Source organism: Triturus cristatus, chromosome 5_2, assembly GCF_964204655.1.
Source record: "Triturus cristatus chromosome 5_2, aTriCri1.1, whole genome shotgun sequence".
Taxonomy (NCBI): domain Eukaryota; kingdom Metazoa; phylum Chordata; class Amphibia; order Caudata; family Salamandridae; genus Triturus; species Triturus cristatus.
The window spans coordinates 1,040,407,857-1,040,435,387 of record NC_140588.1 but is presented as its reverse complement, the minus strand read 5'-3'; the positions used below and the strand labels follow the sequence as shown (position 1 = coordinate 1,040,435,387).

The following is a 27,531-nucleotide window of genomic DNA, read 5'->3' as shown; positions in this document are numbered from 1 at the left end:
GTACAAGTGGTGATGTCCGAACTGTGGTGTACATGTCTTTGTGTATAAGTGGAGGTGTACATGTCGTGATGTACAAACTGTAGTGTACATGTCGTGGTGTATAATTCATGGTGTTCAAGTCATGGAGTACCAGTTGTGGTGTACAAGTCTTTGTGTACAAGTTATGGTTTACAAGTCCTGGTGTACATGTTGTGCTGTACATGTCAGGGTGTACAAGTCATTGTGTGCAAGTTGTAGTGTACAATTTGTGGTGTACAAGTTGTGGTGTACAAGTTGTGGTGTACTTGTCTTGGTGTACAAGTTGTGCTGTACAAGTCGTGGGGTACATGTCATGGTGTATGAGTGGTGGCATACAAGTCATGGTGTACAAGTCATGATGTACAAACCGTGGTGTACATGTCTTGGTGTGTAAGTGGTGGCGTACAAGTCAGATGTACAAACTGTGGTATACATGTTATGGTGTAGAATTCATGGTGTACAGGAAATGGAGTACCAGTCGGTGTACAAGTATTTGTGTACAAGTTATGGTTTATAAGTCTTGGTGTACAAGTTGTGGTGTACATGTCGTGGTGTACAAGTCATGGTGCACCCATTAATTTTGCAGGTGGAAGGGTTCTTCACCAAAGTGGTAGATAATGGCCACCAGGGCATTGAATATCCATGATCTGTCCAAGCGAATGTTCCCCATGTGCTTAGATTGGCTTCCTCTCCATGCCAATATATTCTCATTACTGTGCCAGGACAGCTCATCTCTGTACCAACACACATGCCAAGAGTGCTCCTGCCTTGAATCACTAGGGGTTTGATGACTAGAAAAGTGTTTCCATATTAATAAAAATTATTTAGCTATTATATTCTGCATTTTGCTTCCAAAATCTGTGCATGAAAATTTATGTAAGTCTTACTTCCTGCTTCCTGTCTCAAGGTCATGGCGTCATGTATTGATCCATTTTGATGCGTGAATTACTGTACAGGGGCCAGTGTGTGACATGCACTCACACTCACCAGTGCACTTGAATGAATGAATGAATGAATGAATGAATGAGGGTTTTCTAAAACGCACAGCTACCTCAGCGGAGGTGTCCAGAGGCTAGCGGAAAACTCATGAGAGGGGGGTAGGGCAGGCCAGCAGTTACTGCCTGAAAAGCCAGGTCTTTAATGCTCTCTGGAATTCAGTTTTGATTCCAACAAGCGGAGATGTAAAGGGAGGGAGTTCCATATTTTATAAGACTGCACCACGAAGGACCTGCCACCCTGTCACGCTTTGCGGTATCAAGGGACTTTCAAGAGTCTCAGATTGTTGGATCTTAGAACTTGAGTTGGCTAGTATAGCTGAAACATTGTTTGGAGGCATCTGGGTCCCAAGCTTCTATTGGCCCTAAATACAAGGATCAATGATTTGAATGCAGTCCTCCTGCTTATGGGATGCCAATAAAGTTGCTTCAAATGTGGAGAGACGTGGTGGCGCCTGGATACCCTTCTTATTAGCCTTGCCACAGAGTTTTGTATTACATGGAGCCTCCGTAAAAAATATGCAGGTAACTCCAGGTATAGGTTGTTTGCATAGTCCAATTGAGACATGAATAATGAATGGACTACTGTCTTCTGATGTTCCTCCGGCAGAAAGCGTGAGAATTTCCTAATTGTCATCATATTCCAGAAAGAAGTGGATGAGATATGTTGTGTCTGAGCAGAGAAAAAGAGCTCTTTGTCCAGCCTAATACCCATATTCCTGGCAGATTTTGAGGGGGTGGAGGTGGATTCAGTTCTGACGGCCACCACAAACTGGGAGGAGAAGGCTAAAAAACAGAACTTCCATTTTTTCAGCATTTAATTTCAGGCAGTTTTTATGCATCCAGACTGATATGTCTTTTGGGCAAGTCTTGAAGTTGTGAAACACCTCCACTGAGTGTTCTTTAAAAGAGAACACCACTTGCTGAGTGCTCAGCAGAAGCACAGTGCCTGGCCTCCGGGGATGGTAAGCGCCCTACCTCACCAGGTCAAGGGTAGATATGAAAGGGGAGGGGAGATTAACATCATTAATGGAGAGGCAGACACATTTCTGAGGAAGAAACCCTGAGGAGTTTTGATGCGTATATTGTGTTACATGCACACCTATCTAAGCCCTAGGTGGAGCTCCACTTCTTTACTCCAAGTGCCCCACAAAGATATATTCACAAGAAGCATGAAATATCTTCCACATGACATACAAATATAATCAAAGCAAAGTGCTTACTGGTAAATAGCTCAGTGTGTTAACGTTCCTCACCAGGAAGATATCTGTGTGTGTGCCTGATAACTACAGGTTGTGGTGTGTCCTCACAGCTTTTCATAATTCTGAAATAAATATAAGGAGTTTTCTCAACTTGTTTAACACGTTATTGACGGGGACAGGAAAATCCAATATATGCAAATTGTAATCCATAAATGAGCTATGTACTTTATGTGGGAGTGAGAGAGGGGGATGAGAGAGGGGGATTCACTTTGTAAATCTGAGGCAGCGTCAAATCCAATAGGTGTTGCATGGGAAAGCCCACCGCAACACCCATGGAGTGCCTCTGAGGCGCAGCATATGGCAAAGCACCGATTTGTGCTGTGTCGCCTTACTCATGATTTATGAGACAACTCAAAGCCACACAGGGTGGCTTTGTGTGGCTTAATAAATCAAAATGAGAGCCCTGCATCATGTATGTACCACTTAACGTGATGCAAAGGTGATGCAGGATCTCATTAATAGGCCCCACACTGTATTATTGCTCATGAAAATACGTACCTCCGACATCACACAGGTGCATTACTACAAGTGCCCTGCCAGGTCCAGGCTCCAGGGGGCCCCTACCCTCACCCACAGTCCTCTGCGCTCACTCACCTCTGGTCACATACCCCACCCTGGGCGCGTCCTCCTAGCGGGGGCAGTGACCGACACCCGTCATCCCACCAAAGGCTCGAGCCCGGGGACATGTGCACAAAGTGATGCTCCTAAGGACTTGTGCCAATAACCATAGCAACCAAGTGACTGGAAAGCAGACGCTGTAATTTAATACAGGCCTAGATCTCTCCTTCTTTGTTAAAGAAAAGCAAAACTTGGAGTGGAACAGCATTCTCTTCTCATGTCCTTATTGTTGATTGTGTTACCACACCAACTTTGTGCACCTGAATGGTTTTGTATTTAGTGGTAGTGACGAAGAAATGTATCTTTTGTAATTGATATCTCTGGAGCATTGTAGGAAAGGACACTGTCCGAGGGGGAGCATTCAATTGAAAATGTGAACAATAGTGTCAAAACAAGAAACGTGTGAGTTCTGTGAACATGTGTTGCCAAGAGCTTTATTTACACAACATTGTTTTGCTATATAAAGGCAGCACAGATACATATATGAGACACAGACATCACATAAGAAACTGATGCACAGACCTCACACCTAGATCCCACACAGACATCACACTCAGACCTCAGACAGAAACTTCAAGCACAGATCACTCCCACAAATACCACCAGCATCCCTTCTATCCATCCCTGCTCCATCACTTTGAAGGATGAAGGCTGTCTTGAGCTCGCTTCTGGCTGCTGCCCTCCTTTTTGGCACAGGTAAGACTTTCAATAAATGACACACTATGAATGTAAACCTGTGTGTGGCTGTACGTACCTGGTCACCTGTAGATCTACCGGTGTGAGACTGTGCATGTCTGGTTACATCTGAATTTACCTATGTAGGGGGAGCTGTGTACACCTAGTCATTTCCAAATCTACCTGTGTGAGGCTCTTCATGCTTGTTTTTCTTTCGGTCTATCTGTGTGGGGCTTTACATTTTAGTCACCTTTGAATCTTCCAGTGTGGGGCTGTGTATGACTCTTCATCTTTACATCTACCTGTGTGGGGCTACACAAGCCTAGTCTTCTTTAGATGTACCTGTGTGGGGCTGTGCATGGCTGCTCATCTTAAATCCACCTGTGTGGGGCTGTCTATGATTGGTAACATCTGAATGTACCTGTGTACTGCAAGATGTGCACACCTAGTCACTTTCTCTCAAATCCACCTCTGTAGAGCTGTCCATCACACGCCATGTTTTGATTTACAAAACGTAATGCCAGTACATGCCTGATCACCTTTGGATGTACCTGTGTGGAGCTGTGCATGACTTGTCATCTTTAGATCTACCTGTGTGGGCTATAAACACCTGGTCATCTTGAGGTGAACCAGTGTGGGGCTGTGCATAACTGATCATTTTTAGATGTACCTGTGTGAGTCTGGGTATGACTGATCATCTTTAGATCAACCTGTGGGTGTGTGTAGATGCCTAATCATCTTTAGATCTACCTGTGTAGTGTACAAGTCATGGTGTACAAGTTGTGCTGTACAAGTGGTGGCATACAAGTCGTGGTGTGCCAGTCATGGAGTACAAGTTGTGATGTACAAACCGTGGTGTACATGTCTTAGTGTATAAATAGTGGCTACAAGTTGTGGTGAACAAGTCATGAAGAACAAGTTGTGATATACAAGTCGTGGTGTATAATTGGTGGCATACAAGTCGCGGTGTACAAGTCATGGAGTACAATTCATTGTGTACAAGTCGTGGAGTACCAGTCATGGTGTACAAGTTGTGGTGTACATGTTGTGGTGTACAAGTCATTGTGTGCAAGTTGTAGTGTACAATTCATGGTGTACAAGTTGTGGTGTACAAGTGGTGGCATACAAGTCATGGAGTACATGTACAAACCATAGTGTACATGTCTTGTTGTATAAGTGGTGGTGTACAAGTAGTGATTTACAAACCGTGGTTTACATGTCGTGTTGTACAATTCATGGTGTACAAGTCATTGTGCACAAGTTATGACTTACAAGTCTTGGTGTACATGTCGTGGTGAACAAGTTGTGTGCAAGTTGTAATGCACAATTCATGGTGTACAAGTTGTGGTGTACAATTCATGGTGTACAAGTTGTGCTGTACAAGTCGTGGTGTACAAGTCATGGTGTATAAGTGGTGGCATACAAGTCGTGATGTACAAGCCATTGAGTACAAGTCGTGATGTACAAACCGAGGTGCACCTGTCTTGGTGTGTAAGTGGTGGTGTGCAAGTCATGATGTACAAACCGTGGTGAACATGTTGTGGTGTACAATTCATGGGGTAGAAGAAATGGAGTACCAGTCGTGGTGCACAAGTCTTTGTGTACAAGTTATGCTTTACAAGTCTCGGTGTAAAAATTGTGGTATACTTGTCGTGGTGTACAAGTCATTGTGTGCAAGTTTTGGTGTACAATTCATGGTGCACAAGTTGTGGAGCACAACTTATGCTGTAAAAGTCGTGATGTAAAAGTTGTCTTGTACAAGTTATGATGTACAAGCAGTGGAGTGCAAGTCATGGTATACAAGTTGTGGTGTACAAGTCATGGTGCACCCATTCCTTTTGCAGGCGGAAGGGTTCTTCGCCACAGTGGTAGATAATGGCCACCAGGGCATTGAATCTCCAGGCTCTGTCCAAGAGAAATTCCCCCATGTGCTCAGATTGGCCTCCTTCCCATGACAATATATTCTCATTACTGTGCCAGGACAGCTCATCTCTGTACCAACACACATGCCAACAGTGCTCCTGCCTTGCATCACTAGGGGTTTGATGACTAGAAAAGTGTTTCAATATTAATAAAATTATATAGCTATTATATTCTACATTTTACTTCCAAAGCTGTACATGAAAATTGATGTAAGTCTAACTTTTTGCTCGCTGTCTCAAGGTCATGGTGTCATGTGTTGATCCATTTTGATGCCCAAGTTTCTGTACAGGGGCCAGTGTGTGACATGCACTCACACTCGCCAGTGCACTAGAATGAATGAATGAATGAGGATTTTCTAAAGCGTACAGCTTCCTCGGTGTAGGTGTGCCATGGCTAGCAGAAAACTCACGAGAGGGGGGTAGGGCGGGCCAGCAGTTACTGCCTGAAGAGCCAGGTCTTTAATGCTCTCTGGAATTCTGTTTCTGATTCCAACATGCGGAGATGTAAAGAGAGGGAGTTCCATATTTTATAAGACTGCACCACGAAGGACCTGCCACCCAATTACGCTTTGCGGTATCGAAAGACTTTCAAGAGTCCCAGATTGTCGGATCTTAGAACTCGAGTTGGCTAGTATAGCTGCAACCTTTTTTGGAGGCATCTGGGTCCCAAACTTATGGTGGCCCTAAATACAAGGATCAATGATTTGAATTCAGTCCTCCTGCTTATAGGAAGCCAATGAAGTTGCTTCAAATGTGGAGAGATGTGGTGGTGCCTGGGTGCCCTCCTAATTAGCCTTGAGTATTGTATAATTTGGAGCCTGCACAATAAATATGCAGGTAACCCCATCTATAGGCTGTTTGCATAGTCCAATTGAGATGAGACTAATGCATGGGCTACTGTCTTCCAATGTTCCTCTGGCAGAAAGAGTAAGAATTCCCTAAGTGCCCTCATCTTCCAGAAAGAAGTGGAGGAGATATGATGTATACTGGCAGCGAAGGAGAGCTCTTTGCCCAGCCTAATACCTTGATTGCTGGCAGATTTTGAGATGGGGGGGTGGGGTGGAGGTGGATTCAGTTCTGAGGCCACCTCAAACAGGGAGTAAGGGGAGAGTCTTGGCTAAAAAACAGAGCTTCCATTTTCTCAGCGTTTAATTTCAGGCAGTTTTTATGCATCCAGGGTGAGGTCTTTTAGGCAAGACTTGAAGTTGTGAAACACCTCCACTGAGTGTTCCCTAAAAGATAACACCACTTGCTGAGTGCTCAGCAGAAGCACAGGGCTTGGCCTCCGGGGACAGTGAGTGCCCTACCTCACCAGATCAAGCGTAAATGACACAGAGCAGGTTAGCTGATGAAGGGGGAGGGGAGATGAACATTACTTCTCCGGCCCATTTTAGTATCTCGCAATTATCTACTAGAACCCACTCTGGTCGTATGGAACTTTTTACTTGCCCAATAGCGTGGAGGGAAAAACACAATTATCAAAATTACTGTCCACAATTTGCCATAATCAAGGACTCGAGACTTAATCTCTTGGCTCTCTGGTTTTTATTATCAGCATAAAGATTTGAAGGTACAAAGTCCTCAATACGAGGCACAACAAGTACATAGGCACTAACACAAATGCTACTCTACGAAGAATCCGCATACGGCTAAAAATAACTAAAAGCACAATTTCTAAAAGCATGAGGTAGAAAACCACCAAGCAAATGTCGATACTAGGGACACTGAACCATACCATCTCTGTCCCTACTCTGCACTAGATGACATCCCTACTTAGCAATCCCTTGAGACCCTCGTCGAGTAAAAAGGTGTCAGAGTGAAACTTCCTAAGAAGTCATCACTTAGAGAGCTTGTTCTAAGTTGCCCCCTCTATCCCTTCGCCTAGCCTTCCTCTGCCCTGGGCTGCTCTGATCTGCCTCCACCCTCGGGGCGCTTTCCCTAATACAGAACCCCAAATCCCAGAACACGCCCTTTGCGCCTCCTCTTCTGCGGGGTCGTCTTTCAGTAAATTTCCACAGAGCGCTGTCCAGTTCCATCGTCCATCGCTTGGCCTTGAGTCCCAGACGCCATCCGCACTAGGAGTTACGATTGGCACATTCCAATGCACTCCCATGTCTGGCTTTTACTACATAAGTCAATTTGTGAACAAAGAGCTTCTCTACTAACGAGCAACTGTCCTTGCACCTGGGGTGAGATCATGCAAGGCAGACATACTTCACATCTTTTAACTTGCAATTTACTACAGCCTAAAACCTCTACTGGAATAAATCCTTTTTGGCCTATTGCCCTTGGCTAACATAAGAAAATACCAGGCCTTTCGCCTCAACGATATATGCGAATTCTGGCCACTACTTCGGTTACACAAGCAGGTTTAAATCACAGTATTGACATTTACGTCTTTCTTTCATGTGTGGTCAAACTAAACAGTCTACAGACACGAATTCTAATCTACACGTTTTAACATCACATTGTTCAAAAGGACTAAGCTCTATGCATTGCTTCAATATATACATAAGATGCTTGTACATAGCTAACACTTCTATTGAAATCGACATAGGTTATACAGTTCTTAATACATTGCACACAAAATACCTGAGTACACATTTGATTATATGCGGGTGCCGACTAACAATGAATATAACGCACCCCTACAATTTTCAAACTTTTAAGCGCTACATCAGTTCCCCCCTTTGATGACATCCGTCATCACACCATTACATTTCTCTTCTTTAGAACTGATTCAAACCGCGCTAGTCATAACTTTGCCATGTCAAACTCCCTCCATTCTCTTAAGACTCTCGTATTGCTGCTCCTGAAACTTCGCCATTCTTTTCTCGTTTGCTCTAAGAGCTCTTTCAACTTTGCCTCCTTGATACCACTTCCATGCTTTCACGCATCCCCACAAACAAATCACACAAACCACAGCAATGATAATTGGCTTCAACACTGATCCCAGAAATCCTCTTCCCAGATTCGCAAACCAAGTTCCCACTCTTCCAAATCCTTGTCCAATCTTCTCTCACACATTCTCCTCCGTCAAATCCATGATCTCCTTGTGAATAGTCGTGATATTATCTATGTACTTCCCTATCTCCTTCGTGTTGTCTGGAATATATGTGCAGCATTCTTGAACCTTCAATAATTTGCAGACTCCGCCTTCTTTGGCTAATAACACGTCTAAAGCAAGGCGATTCTGCATAACCATATTCCGTATCGACAACATCTCTCCAGCCACCAACAACAGCGACCTCGCTGTGTTCATAGACAACTCATCAACTACAGTCGCCAACCTCCTGATCTTCACATCATTCAACACCACACCCATACTAGGTATCATTGCTCCGTATATGTCCCCAATCACTGCACCTGCATTTGTAGCCCTACGTCTTCTAGACTGTCGCTTCGTCTCTAACAACTCCAAGTCCTCTGTATGATAAATCTTCGGGAATATGATAGCCAAATAGCATATGCCATACCAATTTGCAGGCAGTCTGACATACGCATTCTTTCCACATACATAATACACTGTCGGAATTACTTGTACCACCCCTTGCATAAAGTTCTTAACAGAGGCTTCCAAAGTGAAGGTCTGAGAACAGGTGCTATGTCCCACTGCGACCTTATCCGTATCGGATTGTGGCCGTCCAATACACAAATTCCCTCTCTGTACCTCATCTAACGCTATTGGTCCATAACTTCCCTTAGACTTATGAGCTCTCTCCTCCTCAGTCCAATCTACTGGGCTATCTCCGGTGTCTCGTGTCTGGGTCAATTTCCTATACCTGTCTTCTACTTGATCAATGAATTTCTTCTCCGTCTCAGACAACGCACATGTCAGGTTATTCCTGTGAGCATGCGCCGTATCCAACTTCACAGTCGGTCTAAAATACTTCAGGAGCCTGTCCTCTTTCTTATAATAATCGTATTTGTTCAAATGCTTTATTGCTGGAACTTCAGGAAGTACTTAATGTCAAAATTTGAAAAGAAATACTCGAACTGTCTCCTGTCATAAAATAGACTGAGCAATAAACTACAAGAAATCCCATATGTCAATGGGAGATGATGGTACTTGATACCCTCATCCACTGAAGCAGGCAACTGCATGCACACATAACAATCCTTCACATCCATCGCATCAACATACTCGTACAGCAACTTTGCATAAGCATTAAGCTTAAAATCACCCCTCGACAAATCCATGTGGAGTCTGTGATCATCCCTCAACTTCGATATTTCCTGTTCTCTGATACTGACACCTCTCTGCCCTGGGGTATTAGGTGTGGGTGCTCCCTGAACCTTCCCCTCTTGCCTGTGAGCCACCATGTATGAACTTATCACTACTGCAAATATGGTGACTATCACAACTCCTATCAATGTGCCTATTATCAATTTAGCCCTACGATGTGGGTTTGCAGGATCTGCCATCTTCGGAATATGCTCAATGTCCAATACAGTCTCTGAAAGGGTAAGTCTCTTTCTCATTAATGTCTCTTTCGTGAACTTAGGCAACCCTCCCTAACTTTTCTTCGTTCTATAACGGAAAAATCCCTAATTTTGTTCTTCTTCCGCTCGGGTCTAGGTTATCTTCTTTTCTGCTTGCAACCTTCTCAAATCAATCTAACATAAGCGCTGGTCCCAACAGTTCCAGGACTCCCTGCAATATTTCGAGCTTAAGAATGATCAGTTCTTGTGGGTCCGGCACAGTCGTGAACGTCGGGAACTCCAAATTGTCCAAGATCATACCTCGAATGACACTCAGGAATGGCGGACTCGGAATATGAATCGTCAATATTCCTTCGATCTCCAATCCCGGAACTTTCAGCAACACTTCCACTCTCTGGAGCGGGACACTGTTGACCAATGTCATCGACCTCAATCTTCCCGTGCTCGGTAACCCTGGCATCAGTCACTGGGTATGCCCACTCTGGTGAGGCGTACTTCCGACTTGGCACTCTTGTTCTCTTTGATCTTCTCACACCTTGAGGATTCTCCTCGTCGCCTGATTCTTCTTCTGGTTCCTCCGAAACTGGTGCAAGATCTGTGTCCGGTACCGACCTTAGGTTTACCCGATTTTGTCTTGCGGGCCAAACCCTTTCTGCTTCGGTGGCACCTCCGTTCTTCCCTTCGATACCCTGTGCACTGATCTCCTCCTCTTCGGCAGAACTCGATTCTGTACTACCCACTGCACCTCTTGCTCCTTCGCCTGTTTCTGGGTCAGTACTTCTTTCACGTCCTCCCCCAACTCGATTCAGTGCACCATCAGCCGCTTCAGCAACCCTTACAGCTTGACTGGCCCTCTCAGATGGTTCTATCGGCTCAGCTGGACTTTCGTTCTCGAGAGGGGCTGTATCTTCTAAGGGTGCTGGGACTCGGCGGGTATGGGAAGCATGCACCCAGTTCGGTAAACCTCCACACTTGACGGCTGTGTTCGTGACAAGGATCACCTGAAAGGGGCCGCGCCACCTAGCATCCAAACAACTCTTCCTCACGTGCTTGCGGACTAGGACCCAATCGCCTGGGTCCAAGTCGTGGCACCGGTCACTCGCAGCTGGAAACGTTGCTGTCTGCACCTGCTGAGACACAGAACGGACCACGTCAGCAAGGCCTTTACAATAGTCCAGGATCATATCATCAGTGATATTTATCAAAGCAGTAGCAGGTATGGCAGGCAAACGCATCGCTCTTCCCATGAGGATTTCATGGGGTGACAACCCAGTCCTTCTATCTGGCACACTTCGAAGGCTCATAAGGACCAAGGGTAATGCGTCAGGCCATTTCAAAGACGTAGACGAACACACTTTCGCCATTCGAGCCTTCAGAGTTCCATTCACCTGCTCCACTATCCCTGAAGCTTCCGGTCTATAGCTACAGTGTAACTTCTGATCTATATTCAAAGCTGCACAAAGCAACTTCATGACTTCGCTGTGGAAATGAGTTCCTCTGTCCGATTCAAAGGACGTCGGGAACCCGTACCTTGGAATGAGTTCCCTCAATAATAGTTTTGCTACTGTGAGTGTGTCACATCTGCGTGTAGGGTATGCCTCCACCCACCTGGAAAAGACACATACTATCACTAATATGTACCTCAACCCATTACACTTCGGCATTTCAACAAAATCGAGCTGCATCCTATTGAAAGGTCCACCTGACCTCCCTATGTGACTCAACGTCACAGCAGTTCTCTTCCCTACATTCATCTGTTGACAGGTGACACACCTCTGACACACGGTTTCAGACACTGCCCGAAACTTCGGGTTATACCAAGTCTGACGAAACACTCTCATCATTGCATCCCTACCAAGATGTACAGCACCATGTATCAACCTCGCCATGGGATTCAACAAACTTTCCGGCAACACTGCTCGTCCATCATTCGAAACCCATATATCCACATCTCCCTTCTCACATCCGGCTCGTATCCAGCTGTCTCGTTCCTGATCCGAGACCCCTTCCTGAAGCTGTTTCAGTTCCTCCCATGAGTCTGCCATTGCTAACATCTGACCATACGCCACTTCCTCCCCAGTTTCCTCAATGTGGGTCTCCGTGAAATTGCATCCCTGTTCTGCACAAAATCGGGCTACCTCATCAGCATAGTTGTTACCCAATGAAACAAAATCATTTCCCTTTGTGTGTGCAGCACATTTAACAACAGCAATTTCATCAGGACCTTGCAATGCTTTTAGCAATTTCCGTACATGATCACCATTTCTTATGGGAGAACCTGAAGACGTCATGAACCCTCTCTGGGACCATAGCTGTCCGAAGTCATGAACCACACCAAACCCATACTGGCTGTCCGTGTAAATAGTTACACGGATCTTTTCCGCTGCCAAACAGGCACGAGTCAGAGCAATGAGCTCAGCCACCTGCGCGGAGTGTACTCCTTCTAAACAAGCGGCTTCAACCACCCCCGTGATGGTACATACAGCAAACGCTGCTCTCAGTCGACCAACACCGTCTCTTAAACATGAACCGTCCACAAAGAAAATCTCATCTGACACTGGGAGCGGTTCATCAACAATGTCTGGTCTCGGTTTGGTGCATAGTTCAGTCACATCGAGACAATCATGGTCCTCACAATCTTCCTTATCATCTATATTTGGAATAGGTAACAATGTGGCAGGATTTAAAACAGCACACCTCTTCAATATCACATTATCGGCTGCAAGGATAACTTGCTCATAACGAGTCAGCCTATTATTCGTGAGGTGCTGTGTTTTAGTCCTAGTCATCAACAACTCAACAGAATGTGGCACATGTACAGTAAGAGGATGACCCATCACAATGCTCTCACATCTCTCGATACTGACACCTGTTGACGCAACGGATCTGAGACATCCGGGCAACGCAGAAGCTACTGGATCTAAAGTAGCTGAGAAATAGGCAACTGGTCTACGGACACCTCCATGATTCTGAGTTAACACTGCTAATGCGCAACCTTCTCTTTCGCAGCAGAACAATGCAAATGCCTTGTTGTAATCCGGCATTCCCAATGCAGGAGCGCTACATAAGGCTTCTCTCAGCCTCAGAAATGATTTCAAACAGTCGTCGTCCCATGGTACCGGATCACTTACATCCTTTCGCGTCAGCCGCTGTGAAGGCTTCGCTTCAAAGGAAAAGTTTGGGATCCACTGGCGGCAATAGCCCACCATTCCCAAAAACATTCTAACTTCCCTCTGCGTCGAGGGAACCGGCATTCTCAAAATCGCATCAATGCGATCTGGAGACACCTTCCTTTTACCCTTCTCAATTCTGTGCCCCAAATACTGCACCTCAGGTAAACAGTATTGCAACTTGCTTGGAGACACCTTGTGACCATTCTCTCCCAGGAAATTCAGCAACGCAATTGTATCAGTCCTGCAAGCGTCTTCTGTTTCTGACGCAACAAGCAGGTCGTCAATGTATTGCACCAAAACGGAGTTTTGTGGCAACACAAGACTCTCTAGGTTTTTCTTCAAGAGTTGATTGAAAATCGATGGGCTCTCCGTATACCCCTGTGGGATACGACACCACGTTAATACACGATTTTCTAGTCTAAATGCAAAAAGAAATCTGCTCTCTTCATGTAGGGGAATCGAAAAGAATGCCTGACACAAGTCAATCACTGTGAACCATCCAGCTTCACATGGGATCTGAAACAGTATCACAGATGGATTCGGTACCACTGGACAACATGGAACAACTATGTCGTTTATTTTTCGCAGGTCCTGTACTATTCTGAACTTTCCACTTGGTTTCTGCAGTCCCATAATGGGCGAGTTACATGGACTACCCATGATCTCCACCAGTATTCCCTGTCTAATCATGGACTCGATCACAGGTTTAATCCCTGCAATCGTTTCAGGGGATAATTTGTACTGAGGTGTTCTCGGGAATTCCACGTTTGGCTTAACCTGTATCTTCACTGGTTCCACTCCCCTGACTAAGCCAATCTCCTCTCCGCTTAGGTCCCACACGTCAGACGACACTGACTCCCTCAAATCCTGTGGAAGCTCCTCCACTGTCAAAGCTGGGTACACTTCCACACACACCCGCTGATTTGCAACCTTAAAGGTCGCATCCTCATCTCTTGTCTGCACCTCTACTCCTTTCGGGGTACAGTAAATTGTGCAATTGAGCTTGCACAATAAGTCTCTCCCCAACAAACAAACAGGACTAGAATCGCACACCACGAACTGATGTCGATCCCTAAAGTTTCCTATCCTAACTGGAATCGGTTCTGTCAAAGGGCTAACTAGCCTTTTGTTCGCTACTCCAACCACTTGTATGCTTTCTCCAGAAAGGGCTACACCCGGAACTACTGCGGATCTTATAGTTGACCTGGTAGCCCCCGTATCTACCAAAAAGGTAGTAGGGTGTCCATCGAGTTCCGCTTCCACAAAAGGTCCTCTCTGATCTACTTCTAAAATGGCTCTAAGTAGGCAATCATCATCCTGGCCTAAACTTAACTGGGCCAGCAAATCTGCATCCCTCTCCTCTCCTACTTCGAACATGGGCATCTGCAAATAAGTCCGAGCTCCCTGCTGTATGTTCTGTATTCTGGGTGGCTGGGGAACCTGCACTTGCGAGATGCCGGTCCCCCCTTGCATCATTCTCGGTACAGTCACCGTCTGTACCTGTTCCGCCCCAGGGACCTGACCCATTCCTCCCTCCATCTGCGGCTGATTATAGGGGTTCGAGGGGCACTCGCGTCTCCAGTGTCCCACCTGGTGACACTGGTGACAAGCAGTCGTCTTTTTCAAAATCGCTACATCTATGCCTGTTCTAGGGTCCACGGGCCTCGGCCTTCCCTGACCCTGCACATTCTGATTCCCTGTCTGATAATTTCCCTGTCTCCGCACCACTGGACCCCCATTCGGCGGTCCCTGAGCAGCTTGCATCTGTATGAGCAATAGGTTATCCTTCATCTTCTTGTGCTTTGACTCAATCTCATCCGTGCAGTACCTAGCGTACCGCAAGATTTCATCTACGGGCTTATTCTGCCAACAGATCAAATGCTGCTGTATCATGAGACTGACCTCGGGCTTCAAACCCAGCACGAACTTAGACACAAACTGTCCCATATCCTTCGTTTCCAGCTCATCTAGGCCACTGTACTGCTTAAAAGCTTTCAAAAGTCTCTCATAAAACTCATGTACTGTCTCCTTTGGCTCCTGCACCGTCCTGTCTATTTTCACCCAATCAATATCTTGGGGTGAAACCTTCGATTTCAACCAGGTAATTACTTTCTCATACAGCCTCATCACTACTGGCGACGGACCATTTGTAATCAGGTTCCTATCAGGCTCATAGTCTGGCCAATCAACAGCAATTTTACATGCGTTCCACAGATCTCCTGGAACCACAATATCGAATAAGGTATTTAGGTCTATCCACAACACCTTCGAAATTTTGACAAAACGCTCAACTTGCTTGTACCACTCTGCAGGCTTCTCCCTGAGCCTGGGAAAATCATTCGTAAATGATGCCAAATCCCCCCTGCTCCATGGTACATGCACATATCCTCCATTCGCCACTTCCCTAAGGGGAAAGGTCTTTGCTAGTAGCAATCCCTCTGCCGGAGTTCCTCCTTCCGCTCCCCTTGAGGTCTTTTTCTTTGACCATTTCTCTTCCCACTTATCAAGCGTCAACCACGGCCGCATGGCTAAAACCAGTTCTCTAGTATGTGACCTCAGTCCAACAACCCTCTTCTCCTCTAGCTCCCGCTCAGTATAATGCATCCTATGACTTCCTTGCAACACCCTAGTCTTGGATAAATCCACATCATATTCCTTCGCCAATCCCCCCAATTTCTCGTGTGCCATTCGTGCTTTCCGCGTCACATCTTTCGCCACGAAAAACAGCTCATCTGGATTGTAAGATACTATCCTCTCAAGAGGTAGACTTCCATATATAATTTCATCTACCTCTGCCTTGAGCCTTACTATGTCTATCATGGTGTCATGTGTTGATCCATTTTGATGCCCAAGTTTCTGTACAGGGGCCAGTGTGTGACATGCACTCACACTCGCCAGTGCACTAGAATGAATGAATGAATGAGGATTTTCTAAAGCGTACAGCTTCCTCGGTGTAGGTGTGCCATGGCTAGCAGAAAACTCACGAGAGGGGGGTAGGGCGGGCCAGCAGTTACTGCCTGAAGAGCCAGGTCTTTAATGCTCTCTGGAATTCTGTTTCTGATTCCAACATGCGGAGATGTAAAGAGAGGGAGTTCCATATTTTATAAGACTGCACCACGAAGGACCTGCCACCCAATTACGCTTTGCGGTATCGAAAGACTTTCAAGAGTCCCAGATTGTCGGATCTTAGAACTCGAGTTGGCTAGTATAGCTGCAACCTTTTTTGGAGGCATCTGGGTCCCAAACTTATGGTGGCCCTAAATACAAGGATCAATGATTTGAATTCAGTCCTCCTGCTTATAGGAAGCCAATGAAGTTGCTTCAAATGTGGAGAGATGTGGTGGTGCCTGGGTGCCCTCCTAATTAGCCTTGAGTATTGTATAATTTGGAGCCTGCACAATAAATATGCAGGTAACCCCATCTATAGGCTGTTTGCATAGTCCAATTGAGATGAGACTAATGCATGGGCTACTGTCTTCCAATGTTCCTCTGGCAGAAAGAGTAAGAATTCCCTAAGTGCCCTCATCTTCCAGAAAGAAGTGGAGGAGATATGATGTATACTGGCAGCGAAGGAGAGCTCTTTGCCCAGCCTAATACCTTGATTGCTGGCAGATTTTGAGATGGGGGGGTGGGGTGGAGGTGGATTCAGTTCTGAGGCCACCTCAAACAGGGAGTAAGGGGAGAGTCTTGGCTAAAAAACAGAGCTTCCATTTTCTCAGCGTTTAATTTCAGGCAGTTTTTATGCATCCAGGGTGAGGTCTTTTAGGCAAGACTTGAAGTTGTGAAACACCTCCACTGAGTGTTCCCTAAAAGATAACACCACTTGCTGAGTGCTCAGCAGAAGCACAGGGCTTGGCCTCCGGGGACAGTGAGTGCCCTACCTCACCAGATCAAGCGTAAATGACACAGAGCAGGTTAGCTGATGAAGGGGGAGGGGAGATGAACATTACTGCTCCGGCCCATTTTAGTATCTCGCAATTATCTACTAGAACCCACTCTGGTCGTATGGAACTTTTTACTTGCCCAATAGCGTGGAGGGAAAAACACAATTATCAAAATTACTGTCCACAATTTGCCATAATCAAGGACTCGAGACTTAATCTCTTGGCTCTCTGGTTTTTATTATCAGCATAAAGATTTGAAGGTACAAAGTCCTCAATACGAGGCACAACAAGTACATAGGCACTAACATAAATGCTACTCTACGAAGAATCCGCATACGGCTAAAAATAACTAAAAGCACAATTTCTAAAAGCATGAGGTAGAAAACCACCAAGCAAATGTCGATACTAGGGACACTGAACCATACCATCTCTGTCCCTACTCTGCACTAGATGACATCCCTACTTAGCAATCCCTTGAGACCCTCGTCGAGTAAAAAGGTGTCAGAGTGAAACTTCCTAAGAAGTCATCACTTAGAGAGCTTGTTCTAAGTTGCCCCCTCTATCCCTTCGCCTAGCCTTCCTCTGCCCTGGGCTGCTCTGATCTGCCTCCACCCTCGGGGCGCTTTCCCTAATACAGAACCCCAAATCCCAGAACACGCCCTTTGCGCCTCCTCTTCTGCGGGGTCGTCTTTCAGTAAATTTCCACAGAGCGCTGTCCAGTTCCATCGTCCATCGCTTGGCCTTGAGTCCCAGACGCCATCCGCACTAGGAGTTACGATTGGCACATTCCAATGCACTCCCATGTCTGGCTTTTACTACATAAGTCAATTTGTGAACAAAGAGCTTCTCTACTAACGAGCAACTGTCCTTGCACCTGGGGTGAGATCATGCAAGGCAGACATACTTCACATCTTTTAACTTGCAATTTACTACAGCCTAAAACCTCTACTGGAATAAATCCTTTTTGGCCTATTGCCCTTGGCTAACATAAGAAAATACCAGGCCTTTCGCCTCAACGATATATGCGAATTCTGGCCACTACTTCGGTTACACAAGCAGGTTTAAATCACAGTATTGACATTTACGTCTTTCTTTCATGTGTGGTCAAACTAAACAGTCTACAGAAACGAATTCTAATCTACACGTTTTAACATCACATTGTTCAAAAGGACTAAGCTCTATGCATTGCTTCAATATATACATAAGATGCTTGTACATAGCTAACACTTCTATTGAAATCGACATAGGTTATACAGTTCTTAATACATTGCACACAAAATACCTGAGTACACATTTGATTATATGCGGGTGCCGACTAACAATGAATATAACGCACCCCTACAATTTTCAAACTTTTAAGCGCTACATCATTACCATGGGAGAGGCAGACACACTTCTGAGGAAGAAACACATTGTGTTAAATGCACACCTGTCTGAGCCCTAGCACGAGATCCACTTCTTTACTCCATGTGCCCCACACAGGTATCGTCACACGAAGCATGAAATATATTCCACATGGTATTAAAATGTTATCATAGCCAAGTGCATACTGGGAAATAGCTCCGTTGGTTAACGCGCCTCACCATGAAGATATCTGTGTGTGTCTGATAGCCACATGCCCTGGTGTGTCCTCGCAGCTTTTCATAATTCTGAAATAAATAGAAGGAGTTTTCTAGACTTGGTTAACACGATATTTATGGTGACAGGAAAACCCAGTATGCGCAAATTGTTATCCAAAAAATGAATTGTGTACTTTATGCCGGAGTGAGAGAGGGGTATGCACAACGAGATACAATATGCACTAAGGTATGAGACATGCACGCAAAGGTGCATATTTATGAGCTTGGTGGCGCAGGGCAGCGCAGCAAGTCATCTTTATCCGCTGACCTGCATTACAAGGAAAGGGCAGGAATGCAACGCATTCATCCAATGTGGCGCATTCCAGTCCTTTCCCCTTGTGCCGGTGCTTGTTTGGCAGCCTAGAACCAGTGCAGGCACCTTGGTGCAAGGGCACCTCCATTGCATGCAGGATTGTTTTTGTGCCGGTAGGGGAACCTGCACAGACTGAAACTGGAGCGGCTTTTTCCTCTTATACCGCACACATAGAAAGAGGGGAAAACAGGAGAAATAAAGATATTTCTCCACGGTACGCCTTCCCTGGTGAGGTGTACGATTGCTGGACATTCCCAGGTTTACAAGTCCTTGTAAATCTGGGAATGTATCAAAATCCGTGGGAGTTGCATGAGAGGACCCATCGCAACGCCCATTGAATGGCTCAATTGCGCAGGGTAAGGTATCACAGCGATTTGCGCTGCACTGCCTTACTGCAGATTTCAGAGCAAAGTGGCTTTGCGTGGCTTCATATATTTGACTTTAGAGGCTTGTGTCACGCATGTAGCACTGGAGGCTTGTGTCACGCATGTAGCACTTTGTGCGTGCAAATGTGATGCAAGTCTCTCATAAATATGTCCTGAAGATTGAGGCTGTGCGACAAAGTCCGGCCTATTGTCCTGTTTTCAGACTGATGTTTTTCAAATCTAATGTTTAAAACTCATTCTGTATGGATAGGTTTTATACTATATTATAGGTTGTTATCAACTTTCCATTCTATTGTGGCTCGTAGCCAGTCTTATCTAATTAATATTCATTAGGCAGCTTACAAATTGAAACAGACTCCAAGGGCCACAATCACAGGGACGGCGTCTGCGAGGGTCAACAGACCACCATGCCTCTGACCACTTTGAAACAACACTTTTCTTTTGGTACAAGCAGCCTGATTTACTTTAAAGAACATTGCACTGCAGGGACAACTATGGCCTCCTGGACCTCAGCCTTCTCCTTCTAAAACCTGTACCACAATTCACAGGGGGAAGTGGTTCAAAGGGGCCCCTTGTCTTTTGTGAATGAGGTACTGTCCTAACTTGGGAGCTGGTAACTCTTCAATGGTTTGCATCTGTGATTCGGGTCGCCAGGGCTACAAGTTATTACTGCAGCTCATACCGAATGGAAATTTGGAAGTGACGCCTACAACATGCCCCTTCCAAACCCTGATTCAGCACCCAATCACAAACCCACTAGGCACTGCTTTACTCCAATATTTGTGAACAACAATTTTTCTGACCAAAGGTTTCAAACTAAGTATGTGAAACATTATGAAACAGCTGCCTCAGATTCTTGTATATAGATATCATGTTACATTAATACAGGTTCATAGAGGATCCACAGTAGAAGCACCACAGAGAGCAGCATGCCAGTCTTATATTCAGAGCCACTGGAATCATGCGGTTGTGCAGCCCTGGTGATTTTCACATAATTATAGAATTGCCACATTTGCCACATAATTCATCATCTGCCTCATAATCTGCAGACTCTAACCAAGAAAAATCTATTGTTTCTAGCTCAAAGGGTTCAGAAATTAATAAAATAAGGTATGGTGTGTTGCAGCTCAGTGGAAGGCCCTTTGCACAGCTGAACTGGTCAGCTTTCTGCAGCTTTTTGCAGCGCATTGATATATTTGGGTGTGAAACATGTACTAATGAGGTGAAACTAATACCCAGATAGTGGTAACAGCTGTGAACGTGACAAAGTAATGAAATAAAACTATTACAAAATGGGCCACATTATGCTGCATAATTTGGCTTTTTGCCGCATTATTTAGCCAACACTGCCACCTAATTTGGCCCTCTCATGCCGCTTGATTCCAGTGTCCGTGCTTATATGTTACTATTGCATGCATTTCATACAGGCTGAGGGGGGCCACAGAGAAGAAACCCAGCAGCCTGCGAAAGGCTCAGAGGGACCACACAGACACTGTTTCGTGGCCTCAGAGCGAGAGGAAGTGTTGAGTGAATGGGACCTGCCTCTTACCTGTTGTTTCTTCTCCTCAGGTCATGCCTTAACTTGTTACACATGCGGTACAGTTACGAACAATGCAGACTGCATGACGTCAAAAAAATGCCTCACGGGAGTGGATTCTTACTGCATGAGCACCTACGCATCTGGCTCAGGTAAGGGAGGCTGACCACTGGGGTGCAAAAGTGGAGGTAAAGTGTCCTTCGTCACTCGGGAATTTCCACAGTGCACTGCCAATCCGAGCCCCAGCCTGGGGTTTCTCTACAGATTCCAGCGATGATGGAAATACTGGGTGTGGTGTTAACGTGAAAAGTGATTTTTATGCAAGGTGTGTGTGTGTGTGTGTGCGTGTGTGTGTGTGAGTGCTTCTAGGCGCAAGTGAAGTGGAGGTCAGAATAAGACACAGCCGGACAGTGACACAGTTGGGCCCCATCCGCACCCCAGCCTGGGCACGTGACCCATCTGAGATACTGGGGTTTAAAAGGGAAACATAAAACAATGCAATTCATTTGAATAAATTATTGCCAGCTTAAAAAAGTGTAAGCATATCCATAACGTGGCCGGAGCTGCTCCTGCATGCGCACTGGTGGGACTAAACATTGTTCAGTGATGGCGCACACAGACATAGACATGGAAGACAGGCGGCTTTGATTTAAAAATAAGTGCACGGGGTCATTGTTGCATGTTGAAGCCCAGCATAAACCTTCAGCAAGGACCGTCACCAGTGGGTGTCAAAGAAGAAGCCACTCACAGCCTCCTTGAAGTCTGAGCGTATGTAATGATCAGAAATATGAACATGTGTGTAAGAAACTGGAATCATCCTTGGGACGGGCGGCTGCCCACCTCAAAGAATAATCACAGCCCTGCTCAGGGTGAACCCTCAAAACCACTATCTTAATATGACCGCAACCCCCTAGTAGCTATGCCTCAGAGCAGACAGGGGTAACGGAGGGCAAGGTGTAAAGTATTTCTGCAGTACCCAAACTGAGAGAGACAAAATGTAAAAAAATAAAAATCCCGAACGGAATTAGAATAACAGAGTAACATTTAATAAACAGAAGGACACCAAATGTGAAAAAGTCAATAGGGGCAACTGTTGATAAGAATATTGAGTGGAAATCACGCAGACAAAGTAAAGCGCCAATGATAGTCAACGGTCGTGGGAGACCGGGACTGAGGTGAGATTTGAGGCCGACCACAATGGTCAGATATACCAAGATCCTCGTTTACAAGAACTGACGCATCGCTGCATTGTATCAGCGATGCGTCAAAAGGACTTGCGATTTGCCACATCATTTTTAAATGCCATTCATGGTCCATTTTTATGGTATGGAGCACCATAGCATAAGGATTAGGCTTCATCAAAAACAAGCATGAGCAATGCAATTGGTCTTACGTTGGGAAAGCTAGAGCTATTGGCGTTGTAAATAACAATGGGGCATATTATGAAGAAACGCCGTTACAATTATCGCCGCTTTAGCGGCAGAAAACGGCCGCTAAAGCGGCGATAATGGGCTTGATAATATGCCGCAGAGAATTCCCATAGAAGCCCATGTTGACACCAGAACCTGGGCTTCTATGGGAATTCTCTGTGGCATATTATCAAGCCCATTATCGCCGCTTTAGCAGCAGTTTTTTGCCGCTAAAGCGGCGATAATTTTAACGTCCTGCGTGATACTATGCCCTAACGTTTTTTACTTTGCAGAAAAAGCGGTAATGTGAGAGTAGTTAGAGGGCGTGGGGTCAGTGCAGGGAGATTAAGTGGCGCCTGAAATCGTACTCCTGATGGAAGGATGTGTTCATGTGCCACAAATAGCAGCAATGTGCTCGGGACGAAGGGCCAATAACGGCTGAATTGGGGGTGATTTGCAGCGTGAAATTTCTGCTGTATACCTAGTCCCTCACACACATTCTTCATCACTTTACCCACAAACTCACTTCCATTATCACTTAGTGCACAAGTGCATGATGAGAAAGCCTCTCGCGCCTACCGCAGTTCACCCCCTAAGCCTCGAGAGTGTCAAAAACCTGCATTTACTGGAATATGCCTGTGAAGTCCAAAAGCACTCGTTATTTCAGAGTCTAAAAACATTGTTGCGCTTTAACGTTCTGAGCATGTTGCTTTAGGGCTCGTAGCTGCCTAGAATGCTATTTTACCACTTTTTAGAAATCTTGTTTGTGTCAGGTGTGTGCCAAATAACAACAAGCATTGGCAAACTGAAGTACTGGGTATTTTAAGCCCAGCGGTGCAGGGGAACACACCCTATGACTTCGGGGTTCTTCCTGTTTCAGACCTACAGAAACACAGAGTCTTCTGGGTGAAGTCAAAGATCAGTTTATTGGCTGCAGACCAATTACAGGTATCCTAGAAGTACAACAGCGTGTATGTTCTCAGGAGACTGCCAAAAATCACAGAAACGGGCTTCTCCTTAAATACAAAATATCCTGCTTCAGGCACACATTCCTTGGTTTACGATATGGCCATTACATGTGTACATTACAAACGAAAAGGCAGAGTCATGATGACCATCCCACATTCCAGTTAAGTCAGCCCGCAATTATTTACCCAGCAAGGCTCAGATCCCACATCAGATATCGATAGGCCCCAATAAACATGAGCATCTCCTGTTTGGAAAACAAGCCATAAAGCAGGAACAGTCAGGTGAGAAAGAGATTAGCTGGAGGCTTGTGTAGGATGAAAAGACTTTATGGTGTGTCAAGCCCTGATGCTAATCACAGGTGGCCAGAGGACGGGGAACTCGTGAGACCGGACTGACCTGAGGCAGCGGAGCCAAGCTGCCCAGGTCACAGAAAAGTCAAAGAAAGGCACATGTGCTCTAAAAGGCTCGTATTTGCTCCATGCTATGTAGCCTATGTGAGGGCAACCATAAGATGGCCACCGCTCTAAAATGGAACCCACGTAGTGATGTATAATAGCGTATACACAGTACATTCATAGCTAAAACGTTACACAAAGCACTTGTACATACCGCATTAACCATTCGCGGTTCACTAATACCGGGATAGACAGGGGTAGGGCCCTGCCTCCTACGCGGTCCCAAATTCTAAAGTACGACAGACCCTCCTTTTGCCCTTACATAGGCAATAACTATACTCATTTCAATCCGAGTCTAGGTCAATATTCACGAAGTCATGGAGATGTTGCTGTAGCATCATCCTATTACTTAGCTCATCCCTCGATACAGGTTTCCTTACACATAATGTAGCACAGAGGCCACATATCGCAGGAGCACACTGTATGCACAGACAGAACAGGAAAAGGATGGCTAAGATCATTCCAATGACCATCAGAACTTTCCAACCCCAGGCAGATATCAGTTCCCAGAACCACCCCACCAGTGACCAATCTCCTTTATCCACGTGTATGGACTCAGATATTTTATGCAGTTTGGAGATGGCTTGATAGACTGTTGAAGCGTTATCCGGTATGGAAATGCAACAACTAGATTGGATAACCTTACATACCCCACCGCGGTCTGCAAGTATGACGTCTAGAACCATGCGGTTCTGCAAAGTCATGAGGCGATCCGCTTGGAGCTCAGCTGTCAAATTACCAAGGGCACCAGCCGTAACATTAACAGTGGATTCAACCACATGAGTCAGCTGTCTCAGGTTCCTACTATTAACCATAGGTCCCCAAAACGGCAGGAAACCCAAAAAGAAATCTCCCGCTTCCTGACCGGCAGTATCCTCCTTACTAATCACGCCTCTCACAACTCTGGTCTTGTGATAGTCGGAGGCAGCAGTGAATGTTGGCGGTAGCAGATTTGCAATATAACATGTGCCCGAGAAATCAGGGGGCAACCATGTATATGCTCGGTCATTGCAGATAAAATATGTACCCTTGGCAGCCAAAAACGCAGGGGAAAACTGTGACGGAAAAGTGTACGTTTCAGTACAGTCACTTCTTCCCAGTTGAGCTCTAGGATTCTGACCATTACCTTGCAAACAGAACCGACCTATGTGGGGTACGACCCAGATTGGGGATGAGATTTTTCGCTGTCTTTCACCCAGACTAATACTATACCCCGTCGCGTTCCACCCTACATAAGCTCTCAACTCTTCTTTGGGAATAGATGAGTATGCATCGATATCTCTGCTCATATCGGCAACTCCTTTCATTAAAGCTTTGTTATTGGTGCTAGGTCTGATGGAACGCGGTTGTCGCGGGGAGTAGGCATCTAGGGCAAAGAGAAACATGGTCTGGAATGCCCATGACGATCCATTGTAACTAAATGGCAGCACTAGATAAGGAATACCCTTGTTAATGGTATGTGGCATTAAACCACACACCCAGCAATTGGTTGTATTCATGACTAGTTGGTGCTGATGCAGGAGCTGAATAAATGAGTTGTTTACAAATTCTGATCGTCTGGCTTGTTCATGTTCAGGCAGAGGGTGAAAAGAGTGTGAGGAGACAGTAGGAGGAGGTATAGGCTGTACAGTGGGTGCAATGGGCTCTTGAGAGGAGAAGAATACAAATCCTACAGTCAACACTACCATACTACATAATACAAACAGGCATAAAAACACAAAACGTTTGCTTTTCATTATTTTACACATTCTTGCTTTAAAGTTCATTTCCTCAGCGGGTCTCTCCATCTTGAAAAACTCCATCCTCTAATCGTGCCGCTCGCGGCGGGTGAGTTTCTTCTGCTAAGGAGTACGCCTTTTAGTCCAGGGAACGCCCTAGACCAACCAGAACCGTTGACCTAACGTCTTCGGCCTGTACCCCAAAGTCTTGGCACCGCGACCCTGCGGCTGAACCCGGATGGTGGTTCGAAAAACAAAAATCAAGAAAGTCCTTCAGATGGGAGAGCTCTGGTTATCAAAAAATAAAAAGGGTAAGGAAAAAGAATATTTATTTGTCCATAGACCTTGGTCTTAGATTATAATGAAAACGGCCAGGTACTGTCTGATCTTGAAACAAGAGTTCAGGCTCTGTGGTGTTCAATCGAATTGACGGTGGCACAGCTTCTTGCAAAATATCGTCACTTTCCTGTGCTGAAGTTGTGCCTTTTATGCGTGCATCACTGAACGGCACAAAACGAGGTACAGTGTCTGTTTCAGAGTCTGCGATACCCTCCTGGACCCACTGGTCATACGGCAGAGGCAAAGGTATCCTCTTCACGTGGGTGCCGTGGATCCAGTTCTTTTTCCCCTTCACTCGAACGGCTGATCTTGTGGATAGGAGCACGAGATGAGGGCCGATCCAACGAGGCTCATCATTGCTCTTGCGCTGAAAATTTGTCACCAAGACCCATGTGCCAGGGTCGATAGGGTGACCTGGAGCCTCAGAGGCCTGGGGAAGAGTATCGTGCACCTGTTGATGTAAAACATGGAATTTAGCCGTCAATTCATACAAGTAATCAAGCAGTACTGGATGTTCGATTTCACTGAATTTCGTCGGTCTTGGCACACCCCATACATTGGCCGGGCGGGCAAAAACGACCTCGTAGGGACTAAGTCCCACTCGTGAATGCACAGTCATTCTGGTGGACAGGAGTGCTAGAGGCAGAGCGTCAGGCCATTTAAGACCTGAGCTCGCTTGGATTTTGGCCAGTTTGAGTTTTAGAGCGCCGTTGTAGCGCTCTACTAATCCAGCTGATTGGGGGTGATTTGCAGCGTGAAATTTCTGCTGTATACCTAGTCCCTCACACACATTCTTCATCACTTTACCCACAAACTCACTTTCATTATCACTCCACACCATTCTTGGCATTCCAAACCTAGGGAAAAATTCTTTCACAAGGGCTTTGGCTGTGGATAGAGCAGTATTATCTTTTAGGGGATAAGCCTCTATCCATTTTGAAAAAGCGCAAACAACCACCAATACATATTTCAGGTTGTTGCACCTTTCCATGTGAATAAAATCTAGCTGCAAAACTTCAAATGGATATGATGGAGGCGCAAAATGACCAGCTGGAGTTGGGGTTCCCCTACCAGGGTTGTACTTCAAGCATACCATACAATTCTTGACCACATTCTCTGCACACTTAGGAATTCCAGCATTCTGCCATACTGGAGCCAACAACTTACAGATTCCTTTCGTACTGATATGTGCCATTCCATGTGCCATAGTAACCACTGGAAGCACATATGCATCAGGTAACAACCATCGCCTATGTTCTGACAAATCAATCCAACAACCATTCTCATCCAACTTACCCATACTTTCTCTCCACTTGCTCAACTCTTTCTCTGTGGCTTCAGCTTGAAGGGACTTTACACTCTCTATTGTGTTTTCACACATTCCAGCATCACCAACCCATCTGGCAGGGCCTGCAACATACATTCGAGTCTTTACATCCTTTGCTGTTTCTTTCGCGACTTCATCAGCAAACGCATTACCACGACCAACACCATCAGTGATTTTCTTGTGCGCACTGCATTTCATAATCGCAACTTGCAACGGTAGGGTCAGCGACTCAAGGAGATCATTCACCAACTTGCCATTTTGAATCTTAGCTCCATGCGAAGTCAGGAACCCACGTTCCTTCCATAATCGCCCAAAACTGTGGGCCACGCCAAAGGCGTACTGGCTGTCCGTATATATGTTCACTCTCATTCCTTCAGACAACACGCATGCTCTCGTAAGGGCAATCAATTCTGCTGCTTGAGCCGAATTTTGTGGCACACGTGCAGTTTCCACAATCGTGTGCAAAGTA

The 27,531-nt window shown here is 45.6% G+C and overlaps 1 protein-coding gene across 2 annotated transcripts in view; it reads left to right on the top strand.

Moving 5' to 3' along the window:
- Positions 1 to 3,402: 3,402 nt before the first annotated feature.
- The window catches only part of LOC146829634 (prostate stem cell antigen-like), a 115,550-nt gene continuing 91,421 nt past the window's right edge, over positions 3,403 to 27,531 (top strand). For both annotated transcript variants that reach the window (XM_085606707.1, XM_085606708.1), the window contains exons 1-2: positions 3,403 to 3,589; positions 20,878 to 20,997. In XM_085606707.1, the coding sequence (XP_085462833.1) occupies positions 3,538 to 3,589; positions 20,878 to 20,997 (172 nt within the window). In that variant the 5' untranslated portion in view covers positions 3,403 to 3,537. The remainder of the gene's footprint in view (positions 3,590 to 20,877; positions 20,998 to 27,531) is intronic.